The 12,616-nt window shown below is 41.9% G+C and overlaps 1 protein-coding gene across 1 annotated transcript in view; it reads left to right on the forward strand.

Annotated features, from left to right (window-relative positions):
* The first annotated feature begins 944 nt into the window (after nucleotides 1–944).
* The window catches only part of ITGBL1 (integrin subunit beta like 1), a 211,786-nt gene continuing 200,114 nt past the window's right edge, over nucleotides 945–12,616 (forward strand). The window contains exons 1-2 of the mRNA XM_036831493.1: nucleotides 945–1,325; nucleotides 2,248–2,465. Of these exons, the coding sequence (XP_036687388.1) occupies nucleotides 1,228–1,325; nucleotides 2,248–2,465 (316 nt within the window). The 5' untranslated portion in view covers nucleotides 945–1,227. The remainder of the gene's footprint in view (nucleotides 1,326–2,247; nucleotides 2,466–12,616) is intronic.

The following is a 12,616-nucleotide window of genomic DNA, read 5'->3' on the forward strand; positions in this document are numbered from 1 at the left end:
TCCTTTGCCCTCAGTTTCTTGATCTTTATAATGGGACTAAGAATGCTACCCCACCCTCTGCCACCTCTTCCCCATTTCCACCCAACTTACTTCTATTCCTCCTTCAGCCTTCAGCTCAAATGCCATCTTGATTAGATCAGATGCCTGGAGCTAAGCTAGAAATAACTTTCAACCTTCCTTCCTTTTATATTTGTGATTTTGTTTTATGTCTGCTAGCCCAGTGGATTCTGAGAGCAGGGATCCTGTCTCCTTAATTCCCTGCTGTGTCTCCTCTATCTGGCCCAGAGCCTGGTACCTAACAGATGCTAAACCTGTGTTTGTCTAACGAGTAAACGAATGTGTGGTTATTGTCACAATTGGAGATAAAATATATGAAGCGACTGGCACATAGTATGTGTTTCATAAATGACACTGATGATTTTTTAGTGCCATTGACACTAATCACACATTTTATTTTCTCATACTTGATCCGTGGCAGAGAATAGGGTGAACTTGGGACAACTACAGTTTGAACTGTCCAAGTTAAGAAAAAATGTGGTGTGATAAACTACTGGCCCAAACAACTAGAAACATGACACTCTCTTTAAAGGATCAAGAAACGAGAGACCCATAATTTAAAACAAAGGATCAAAAGTCCAAAAAAAGTGCTATTTATCAATTTTGCTTGCCCCTCACAACTCATACCCCAAAGAGCCAAACTGTGCATCTTTTTGAAAAGCATGTGGTGAAAGTAATTCCCTCCGCAAGTGTTCTTGCTGGCATCACCGACCTCCCCCTTCCCCTTCCCATCGCAGGGATTATTTTACCTCTCCCTTTAACATCAGCCAGCCCAAATATCCTCTTGTCAAATATTTCTGGGGCCTGCACTTGAAGAAAGAAACGATTTTCTCAAATCCGTGAACAGGACTTTTTTTTCTTTATGTCAAAATAAACCATCTGCTTGTACAACTGTTTCTAATTACTTCCCTGCCTAGACTCTCCACTTGAGGGGTTTCGTACCAGCACCCCGCCCAGAGCAGTACTGCTGCCCAAATCCTAGCAGGCAGCTCATCCACGCCCTTGCAGCTCCGGGGAGAGCCCCGGACCTGCCCGCCTGGGTGTCTGTGGGTCCTTCTGCCCGGCCATCTGCTGGTGGCACCTCTCCCCCGCCGGAGCCTCCCCGACCCCCGGCCCCGTGTGCGCCACCTTGCAGCAGCGCTGCTGGCCTCCGCAGCCGGGAAACTCAGCATGCGTCCCGCAGGCTTCGGGAACTTCTTGCTGCTGGTGTCCTCCCTTCTCTTCGCGGGGCTGTCAGCTGTTCCTCAAAGCTTCTCGCCATCTCTGAGGTAAGTCTGGTTTGTTTTTCTTTCAGACAGACCTGCCCTGCTTTGCGTGGCAGGACTCAAGCTTCAGGATGGCTGCCCTAAGCCAAGAGCAGTTAGGAAGCTGGACACGGGATAAACTGTTTTCAACCTGTTCCTATTCCTTTCCTTACATCTACACTGTGTATTGCTTTACCCTTGTCCTTTTGCTTTTCCTTTGGAAAAATACAATCATTAAATGAATATATAGTTTCCTCCTATTCCAATACACATCAGGAGGATTATCTGCCATCCTATGTGTACCCGTGTGATCTCACCGCCTATAGGGCAGAGTTATTCCATGGGGTCTGTATTACATTCTGCATTACATTTTAAAAGAGAATTTGGGGCACATCACAATAACTAAACTTTTACATTTTAAAAGTATAGTTCATAAGCATCGCTTATTGCAACTTGAAAAAGCATTAGGCACTATGCTATCATAACATGTAAAGCTCTTTCTATATATGTAAAGCTCTTATTTTTCATAAAATAACTGCCCCTGGCCACCAGCTAGCAATGGGACTTTTTAAAGAGAACTGAAAAGTCAGCCAAGTGTCATATACTGGATTAATTTGTATTTAAGTATGCATGTAAGATTCAGAGGCAAAACGCCAAGAGGCAGGGCCGGATCACCTAATCCACCTGGAAGACGGTCCTGTTCTCAGGTGGGCAGGTCACCGCTTGGACATTTTGCGTCGTGGTCATTTCTTAAGGGATGGCCCGTGGGTGGTATCAGCTTGGTCTCCAGAGAAACGTGGGGTCCCAGGCTTCCTATCCACGGGGTTGCACGTCTCCGTTTGGGATCTGGGATCTGGGTGGACCCTGGGAGGCAACGTGGGCTCCGAGCAGAAGGGGCAGTGTCTGGGCTTGACCGTGGCCCCGCTGTGGTTTGTCGCCCCTGCAGAAGAGGCCCGGGCGCCGCGTGCCGGCTCTCCCGGGCCGAGTCGGAGCGCCGGTGCCGGGCGCCCGGGCAGCCCCCAGGGGGCGCTCTGTGCCACGGCCGCGGCCGGTGCGACTGCGGGGTCTGCATCTGTCACGTGAGCGAGCCCGGCGTGTACTTCGGGCCCCTGTGCGAGTGCCACGAGTGGATGTGCGAGACCTACGACGGGAGTACCTGTGCAGGTAAGGGGGCGGCGCTGTCCCCTCCGCGTGGCCCGCCGCGCCCGCCGGGGCGGGGACGTACGCGCTCCCGGGGCGAGAGGGGTGGGGACGGCCCCTCCTACAGCCCTGGAAGTTCTCGCCGCCGGGAAGGCCGTCCTTTTGCTCCTCAGTTCTGGAATCATGTCTCGTAACGCTCGTCTCCGCCCTGGGGTCCAAACTTCAGTGGAAATAATACGTGTAAGATTCATTCGCTTAATTATAATAATCTCACTTAGCTTCTACTTTTAGTTCCGTATTACGGACCAAATCTCCCAACTGCCTCGTAAATGGGATTATTTCGCTGGGCTCTCCTACCCTAATCACGAATATTAATCATAATATTTGCAGGCTGTAAGCCTGTATTTATTTTATTTTATTTTAATTGAAGTATAGTTGATTTACAATCTTGTATTAGTTTCTGGCCTGTATTTTATTTTTACCAAGGAAACACGGGGATATTATTTCCCTAAATTCCAGCGGAGCAGATTGTGTCTTTGAACGTGGATTTGCCCTCTCATACTGAGCATATAGTTCACAAAGAGAAGCACATATCAGAAAACTGTATCGGAAAAACAAGCAGGGCCCTATTTTCTTGGAAGCGATGGCTTTTGTATTGTTTTAGCTGCTCCAATTTTTTGGCTGTGGTGCAACTTGGTATTTTGTAAGGGTGGAGTGAAAATACATTCATTTCTCTTGCACATTTTTAAGGAGTGATTCGGATTCTGATACTGGAAAGGGTCAAGCTGTTTCTTCATAGAGAATACCCCTAACCTCTAACCAGTGTCACATAACCGAGCTGTTTACTTAGGGCCAAAGAACCTCAGTCAGGTCATTGTGAATGATCCAGACACTCTGTCAGTAAAAGGACTACACAGTGCCTTCCCACCAGGGTTTGGCAAATACGTAGGAAAAGAAAATCTACTTATTTTACCCACAATGTAGCTGAGAATGAGAGTCCAACACTAACAAAGAGATCACGAATCAGTTTATAGCAAAATGTTTTTTTTTCCCTTGGCATCTGGGCCCAGAAGTGCAGGGGGGATACTTAATATGCAGGCTGTTTGGCCGTGAAAAAAATATAGTCGTATGAGTAATTTGGAGGGGCACAGGTGCTTCTGAGTGTTTGTTTAGCCTTGAAGGCTGCGGCTCAATCCTTCAAACATATTGAATGCCACAACTTATTTTAGCTTTGTCAGTCCCAAAAGCTGCAGGGTTATTAAGGGCAGCCCTTTGGAATGAAAGCTAAGTATTGTCTAATATTTCATTCCAAATTCAACTGCTACCTGGCTTCTCGGGCTTTGATTGCCTCTGGCAAGGCCTCTTCAATATCATGAGTTCTGAACACACTTTTCGGGCCTTTTGTATCGCCATTTCATTGGAAAAGTAAGAAGCAAGATGCAGTTTTTCAGCCAGTGAGCTAGTTTTGGTTGCCAGATAAAACTACCCTTTTGAGGAAGCTGATCGGGTCCCTTTCTGTAAAACTAATGCTATGGTATGTATACTTTTGTTTACCTCCCATGGGAAATGATTCATTGTTTCCTCCTACCATCTTTGTCACTACATTCCTTCCTCCTTGGTACAAAATGCCGCACTGAGTCAGGCACGGTTTTGTTTGCTAGTGTGTGCATTCCTGTAGAAGGTGAAATGAGTCTCTTTATTTAAGGCTGAATGAAATAACTGTGTTCGTTTTCCATCCTCTTCTGACTGTTTCTCATTGACACCTACTCTCCAGGCCTGGTGCAGAATCTGCCCCTGCGAATGTGCTGGCTACAGTTGCAAGGGCAGTGAGGACAGCCTTACACACAGCCTATCTGGCGGTCCTGCCAGCTTGCCTGCCTGTTCTGTGCTTCAAGTTTAGCTACTCAATTCCGTCTTCAAGAAATAATTCCTATATTATAGCCAGCAAGATAGAAATGTAGCAGGTCGTCTTTTATGTTTTTATGTGCACCTGGGCCTTTACCTCTATGATAAGTCCCTATAGGTGATTTCCAGAAATAGAGTAGCTTCCAGAGACTTCCCCCACCTCCGTGAAGAGAACAAAATCATGCTCTGGGAGTCTCTCGTAGAGTGGTTAAGACTATGGGCTCTGGGGGAGATTTTCCAGGATTCAAATCCCACACTTAACAGCTATATGAACTTGGGCAGTTACATAAACTTCCTGAGCCTTGATTTCTTCATCTGTAAAATGGGAATAATAAAGTACCTCCCTTATGGGATTGTTGTGAGGTTTAACATATGCAAAAGACTTAGAAAAGTGTTTTGCACGAAGTAAGTGCTCAATACACATTAATATGCTTATATATGTCTATATAACACATTATTTTGTGATGCACAAAAAGTGAGCTGGGATGGATAGATGGGTGGATAGAAAGATAGAGAGATTGATAGATACATAACCTGGCTTTGTATTTGTTGGTCATTTGATGCAGTGAAAGCAATTTTGTTTTGTTAATGTAGTCTGTGCCTGTTATTGAGCCAAAGCTCAAAAGGTCAAGCAAGGATAACTGTTTTGGCCCAGCCTCAGAGCAGCTGTAGGAGATGCACCATGCCCTTTTAAAGTTAAGTCCATTGGGATCCTTACACTGTGAATCATAAGAGACATACTTATTTTAGTTGTGCTGGTTGAGAGTGGTGACGTTTACATTATCACAAGTGGTCTGTTTCTCCGAGTCTCCACTGGCTCATGGCACATGAATCTTCCTTGGACTTCTCTAGCATAAAGGTCTGGCCCAGCGATTGTTCCTGTGGGTGCGATTTTCTAACGAGGAGTACACTCATTTTGGTTCTCATTTCTTTGAGAACAGTCAAATGTTTGGCTGCATAAAAACAAACTTTCAGTTAGTACTTCAAGGCATCCTGGATAACCCTCTGAATATCTGTGATTACACTTAAATAAAATATAGGTTTCTTAAACATCTTTTTAAATCACTTTTGAAATATATCACTTAAAAGAGTTTCAGGGCTTCCCTGGTGGTGCAGTGGTTGGGAGTCCGCCTGCCGGTGCGGGGGGCACGGGTTCGAGCCCTGGTCTGGGAGGATCCCACATGCCGCGGAGCGGCTGGGCCCGTGAGCCACAGCTGCTGAGCCTGCGCGTCTGGAGCCTGTGCTCCACAACAGGAGAGGCCGCGATAGTGAGAGGCCCGCGCACCGCGATGAGGAGTGGCCCCCGCTTGCCGCAACTGGAGAAAGCCCTAGCACAAAAAAAAACGAAGACCCAACACAGCCAGGAATAAGTAAATAAATAAATAAATAAATTTAAAAAAGAGTTTCAGTTTTAGGAACTTGGAAGAGCTAATTGAATCCAAGTTAGCAAATACTATGAAGTGCTGTATATTTGCTAGACTCTCTGTTTGCTGTTAAAGGTGCTATAAAAGATGAGGAATATATTACAGCTTCCCACTGAGTGGGAAGGTTCAGAGAAACACCAAATGCCTATAAAGCAATGCAGACTATAAATTTCTACAAATTTCTATGAGGGTTCCATTAAGGTAGGAATTAAATATTGCGGTTAAAAGTTCTCTAGAAAAAGGTAGCATTGGACATAAATCTTTAGGTGTAAGGAGGTTTTTAATCCAAGAGGTAGACTTTTGGAATTCTGAGTGAAGAAAAATTCAAGGAATGGTTTAGAGGCAGAAACGCACGTGGGTGTGTTTGGAGAAGAGTGAGGGGTTCCGGGTTTGTCTTCGCTGGGTCTTAGGGCTGTGGGGAAAGTGGTAGAAGATATATTGAGAGTTACAGCTGGACATCTGGTAGAGAGCTTTGAACCTGAATGTGAAGCTTGTGCTCAGTTAAGTAGCGTATAGGAGCCATGAAGCAGTTTGAACATGGGAGCGATAGATGATTAATGCTTTGATTCATGAAAAGTAATATGGTGTCTGGGGGCCCAGCAGGTTGGGGTAGACACTTGATGGGGAGGAACTCAGGTTAGATGCTATTTAAATTATAGTCCTGGGAGAGAGAATAAGAATAGAATTATGAGGCATTTTAAAGACTTTTGCAAGGTAGAATCAGCATGCTTTGGTACCCAAGGATGAGTAAGATGGTGTCAGTGACCAGGCATGTGGCAGAACTGAGAAGAACCAGATAACTCCTAATCAATGGTGAAAAGTCCCCATTAAATTGAAAACACTTATTTTTATCTGGAATTGCTGTAAAATGAAGAATTATTCCTAGAAGAATGAGTCTGGACTTTATGACACTTCTGGGGTTGGATAGGAATCTTGTCTGAATTGTTAACTTAGGTTAACTTGTTTCTGTCAGTCACCCTGAGACAGTCATTTGATTTTTCTGAAGCTTAGTTTCTTTTTCTGGAATGTCTTTATGGATGTAAAGAACTTTACATTCTGCATGGTATTATTCAGAAGAATTTTTAATATTTATATATAAATATATTTAATATTCATATAATTTATGCATTTATACATTTATTCAGATTATAAAGAACCTTATAAGCATTGATTTATATATGTAAACACACATGGTATGAAAATAATTAAGAGACATGAAAACACACCTAATATGCAAATATTAGTAACTTTTTTCTTGCAGATATTTCTGACTTCTACACTGTTAAATAAATAGTATAAGAATTGTATATGACTACTCATGAGAACTGGACTTTCTGGCTCTTTATAGTGTTTCCTAGGACTGTTTGACCTGCTTTTTCATCACAGTTGCATTTTTCTTAGATTGTTGAATAATTGTCTGCAAGACTATTTTGTGGAATCATCCTTTGGTTTTTCCTTTCTTTGTCAGCTTCCATTTGCCACCTTCTCTTCCTTCCTTCATACCTTGTCCTGTCCTACTTGCCCGCTCCTTTACCTCTGCCTGGGCCCCCTGGTATTTGCCACCCTTTACTTCTTTTCAATATCCCCTCTGCCCCTGCACCGAGCACCAAGCACAGAAGAGCATTCACTGCTCTTTAGCGCCCTCTCCAGTAAACGAGTGTGTTGAACAGACTCCAGTTTCTTTGTTGCCTCTTCGCTTGTGTTTTCATCCTGGTCTTCACATGTCTTGAGGTTTTGGAGAACACATTCAGGAGCCCGCACCACCAGCTTCCCCATGTCGTGCAAGCTTCTCTTCTGAGCTCTAGCCTGTTAGGTTCATCCATTTTGGATAAATGCATCTTGTCTTACCCCAAGGGACACATAAAAATTAAAGATTTTCATTCTCAAAGAAAGTGCCAGACCTGCACATGACTTTCTCTCAACTGTCTGGCTTTATTTGGACTGTACTCTGCAGCTCTACTGTAGACACCGAAATACCTTGGCCTTGGACCAGATCATCTGCACACCTTGATAATCCAGAAGAGCGTAGTTATAACATCATAGTGTTGAGATCAAATAGTGTCAATGTGACAAGTTCAGCAGTTATCTTTTAAGTAAAATTTCACCAGAAAGAGAAGGGAACGTATGGGAACAAATTTATTTGTGATACAGATTTTAAATTTGTAGAGCATAAACCACCACAGTAGGGTTCTCAAAGACTTTCAGCATGTTTTGAGACATGATGCTAAAGCTGCCATCCCATGCTTCTTGGTATCAGAACCTACCCCCCGACCCCCCCCCCCAAAAAAAGCTGCCCAGCTCCCTGGGCCTCAGACACAGATTGTTAAGTCTGATCTGGTGCCTCATGATGCTCAGGGCCTGGAGGTGGAGGCCCAGTGCCATAGGAGCAGAGATCCCTGATTTGGTCCTTTGACAAATTCCCTGTCTGAGGAGTTACAAAGTGAGACCAAACATTTTCCTAAGTTCCATATCCTACCTGCCATTGTGTTAGTTTTCTGTCACTGCTATAACATTGACACTCATCTTTTGACTTCAACAACACAAATGTATTTTCTTATACTTTTGTAGGTCAGAAGTCCGACGTGGGTCTCCCAGGGCTTAAGGTGTTGGCAAGCTCTGTTCCTTTCTGGAGATTCTTGGAGAGAATTCATTTCCTGGTCATTTGACATTAAGAGAATTTAGTTTCATGAGGTTGTAGGACCAAGGTCCCTGTTTCCTTGCTGGCTGTCAACTTAGAGTGCCCCTTATCTCCCAAAAGCCTCTCTTGGGTCCTTGCATACCCATCTGCATCTCAGAACGAACAGCAGGTGTCAGATCCTTCTCATGATGCTGCCCTCTAAGCGTCTTGCATTGGCACATCCCTCTTTCACCACAGCCTAGAAAAGTGCTTCACTTTTTTTTTTTTAACATCTTTATTGGAGTATAATTGCTTTACAATGGTGTGTTAGTTTCAGCTGTATAACAAAGTGAATCAGCTATACGTATACATATATCCCCATATCTCCTTCCTCCCTATTCCACCCCTCTAGGTGGTCACAAAGCACCGAGCTGATCTGCCTGTGCTATGGGGCTGCTTCCCACTAGGTAACTATTTTACATTTGGTAGTATATATAAGTCCACGCCACTATCTCACTTTGTCCCAGCTTACCATTCCCCCTCCCCATGTTCTCATGTCCATTCTCTACGTCTGAGTCTTTATTCCTGTCCTGCCTCTAGGTTCTTCAGAACCCCTTTTTTTAATTTTTTTAGATTCCATATTTATGTGTTAGTATACGGTATTTGTTTTTCTCTTTCTACTTACTTCACTCTGTATGACAGACTCTAGGTCCATCCACCTCACTAAAAATAACTCAATTTCGTTTCTTTTTATGGCTGAGTAATATTCCATTGTATATATGTGCCACATCTTCTTTATCCATTCATCTGTCGATGGACACTTAGGTTGCTTCCATGTCCTGGCTATTGTAAATAGAGCTGCAATGAACATTGTGGTACATGACTCTTTTTGAATTATGGTTTTCTCAGGGTATATGCCCAGTAGTGGGATTTCTGGGTTGTATGGTAGTTCTATTTTTGGTTTTTTAAGGAACCTCCATACTGTTCTCCATAGTGGCTGTATGAATTTACATTCCCACCAACAGTGCAAGAGGGTTCCCTTTTCTCCACATCCTCTCCAACATTTATTGCTTGTAGATTTTTTGATGATGGCCATTCTGACTGGTGTGAGGGGATATCACATTGTAGTTTTGATTTGCATTTCTCTAATGATTAGTGATGTTGAGCATCCTTTCGTGTGTTTGTTGGCAATCTGTATATCTTCTTTGGAGAAATGTCTATTTAGGTCTTCTGCCCATTTTTGGATTGGGTTGTTTGTTTTTTTGATATTGAGCTGCATGAGCCGCTTGTAAATTTTGGAGATTAATCCTTTGTCAGTTGCTTCATTTGCAAATATTTTCTCCCATTCTGAGGGTTGTCTTTTCGTCTGGTTTATGGTTTCCCTTGCTGTGCAAAAGCTTTTAAGTTTTATTAGGTCCCATTTGTTTATTTTTGTTTTTATTTCCATTTCTCTAGGAGATGGGTCAAAAAGGATCTTGCTGTGATTTATGTCATAGAGTGTTCTGCCTATGTTTTCCTCTAAGAGTTTTATAGCGTCTGGCCTTAGATTTAGGTCTTTAATCCATTTGGAGTTTATTTTTGTGTATGGTGTTAGGGAGTGCTCTAATTTCATTGTTTTACATGTAGCTGTCCAGTTTTCCCAGCACCACTTATTGAAGAGGCTGCCTTTTCTCCATTGTATATTCTTGCCTCCTTTATCAAAGATAAGGTGACCATATGAGCGTGGGTTTATCTCTGGGCTTTCTATCCTGTTCCATTGATCTATATTTCTGTTTTTGTGCCAGTACCATGCTGTCTTGATGACTGTAGCTTTGTAGTATAGTCTGAAGTCCAGGAGCCTGATTCCTCCAGCTCTGTTTTTCTTTCTCAAGATTGCTTTGGCTATTCGGGGTCTTTTGTGTTTCCATACAAATTGTGAAATTTTTTGTTCTAGTTCTATGGAAAATGCCGTTGGTAGATTGATAGGGATTGCATTTAATCTGTAGATTGCTTTGGGTAGTAGAGTCATTTTCACAATGTTGATTCTTCCAATCCAAGAACATGGTATATCTCTCCATCTGTTTGTATCATCTTTAATTTCTTTTATCAGTGTCTTATAGTTTTCTGCATACAGGTCTTTTGTCTCCTTACGTAGGTTTATTCCTAGGTATTTTATTCTGTTTGTTGCAGTGGTAAATGGGAGTGTTTCCTTAATTTCTGTTTCAGATTTTTCATCATCAGTGTATAGGAATGCAAGAGATTTCTGTGCATTAATTTTGTATCCTGCTACTTTAACAAATTCATTGATTATCTCTAGTAGTTTTCTGGTAGCATCTTTAGGATTCTCTACGTGTACTATCGTGTCATCTGCAAACAGTGACAGTTTTACTTCTTCTTTTCCAATTTGGACTCCTTTTATTTCTTTTTGTTCTCTGATAGCTGTGGCTAAAACTTCCAAAACTCTGTTGAATAACAGTAGTGAGAGTGGGCAACTTTGTCTTGTTCCTGATCTTAGTGAAAATGCTTTCAGTTTTTCACGATTGAGAACGATGTTGGCTATGGGTTTGTCATATATGGCATCTATTATGTTGAGGTAAGTTCCCTCTATGCCTACTTTCTGGAGGGTTTTTATCATAAATGGGTGTTGAATTTTGTCAGAAGCTTTTCCTGCATCTACTGAGATGATCATATGGTTTTTCTCCTTCAATCTGTTAATATGGTGTATCACATTGATTTGCATATATTGAAGAATCCTTGCATTCCTGGGATAAACCCCAGTTGATCATGGTGTATGATCCTTTTAATGTGCTGTTGGATTCTGTTTGCTAGTATTTTGTTGAGGATTTTGGCATCTATGTTCATCAGTGATATTGGCCTGTAGTTTTCTTTTTTTGTGGCATCTTTGTCTGGTTTTGGTATCAGGGTGATGGTGGCCTCATAGAATGAGTTTGGGAGTGTTCCTCCCTCTGCAATATTTTGGAAGAGTTTGAGAAGGATAGGTGTTAGCTCTTCTCTAAATGTTTGATAGAATTCGCCTGTGAAGCCATCTGGTCCTGGGCTTTTGTTTGTTGGAAGATTTTAAATCCCAGTCTTAATTTCAGTGCTTGTGATTGGTCTGTTTATATTTTCTCTTTCTTCCTGGTTCAGTCTCTGAAGTTTGTGCTTTTCTAAGAATTTGTCCATTTCTTCCAGGTTGTCCATTTTATTGACATATAGTTGCTTGTATTGACATGTAGTTGCTCATCGTCCTTTGTATTTCTGCAGTGTCAGTTGTTACTTCTCCTTTTTCATTTCTAATTCTATTGATTTGAGTCTTCTCCCTTTTTATTCTTGATGAGTCTGGCTAGTGGTTTATCAATTTTGTTTATCTTCTCAAAGAACCAGCTTTTAGTTTTATTGATCTTAGCTATTGTTTCCTTCATCTCTTTTTCATTTATTTCTGATCTGATCTTTATGATTTCTTTCCTTCTGCTAACTTAGGGGTTTTTTTGTTCTTCTTTCTGTAATTCTTTTAGGTGTAAGGTTAGGTTGTTTATTTGAGATGCTTCTTGTTTCTTGAGGTAGGATTGTATTGCTATAAACTTCCCTCTTAGAACTGCTTTTGCTGCATCCCGTAGGTTTTGTGTCATCGTGTTTTCATTGTCATTTGTTTCTAGGTACTTTTTGATTTCCTCTTTGATTTCTTCAGTGATCTCTTGGTTTTTTAGTAGTGTATTGTTTAGCATCCATGTGATTGTATTTTTTACAGGTTTTTTCCTGTAGTTGATATCGAGTCTCATAGTGTTGTGGTTGGAAAAGATACTTGATACGATTTCAATTTTCTTAAATTTACCAAAGCTTGATTTGTGACCCAAGGTATGATCTATCCAGGAGAATGTTCCATGAGCACTTGAGAAGAAAGTGTATTCTGTTGTTTTTGGATGAAATGTCCTATAAATATCAATTAAGTCCATCTTGTTTAATGTATCACTTAAAGCTTGTGTTTCCTTATTTATTTTCATTTTGGGTGATCTGTCCATTGGTGAAAGTGGGTTGTTAAAGTCCCCTACTATGATTGTGTTACTGTCGATTTTCCCTTTTCTGGCTGCTAGCATTTGCCTTATGTATTGAGGTGCCCCTATGTTGGTTGCAGAAATATTTACAATTGTTATATCTTCTTCTTGGATTGATCCCTTGATCATTATGTACTGTCCTTCTTTGTCTCTTGTAATAGTCTTTATTTTAAAGTCTATTTTGTCTGATATGAGAAT

The sequence above is a fragment of the Balaenoptera musculus genome, chromosome 18, assembly GCF_009873245.2.
Source record: "Balaenoptera musculus isolate JJ_BM4_2016_0621 chromosome 18, mBalMus1.pri.v3, whole genome shotgun sequence".
Classification (NCBI taxonomy): domain Eukaryota; kingdom Metazoa; phylum Chordata; class Mammalia; order Artiodactyla; family Balaenopteridae; genus Balaenoptera; species Balaenoptera musculus.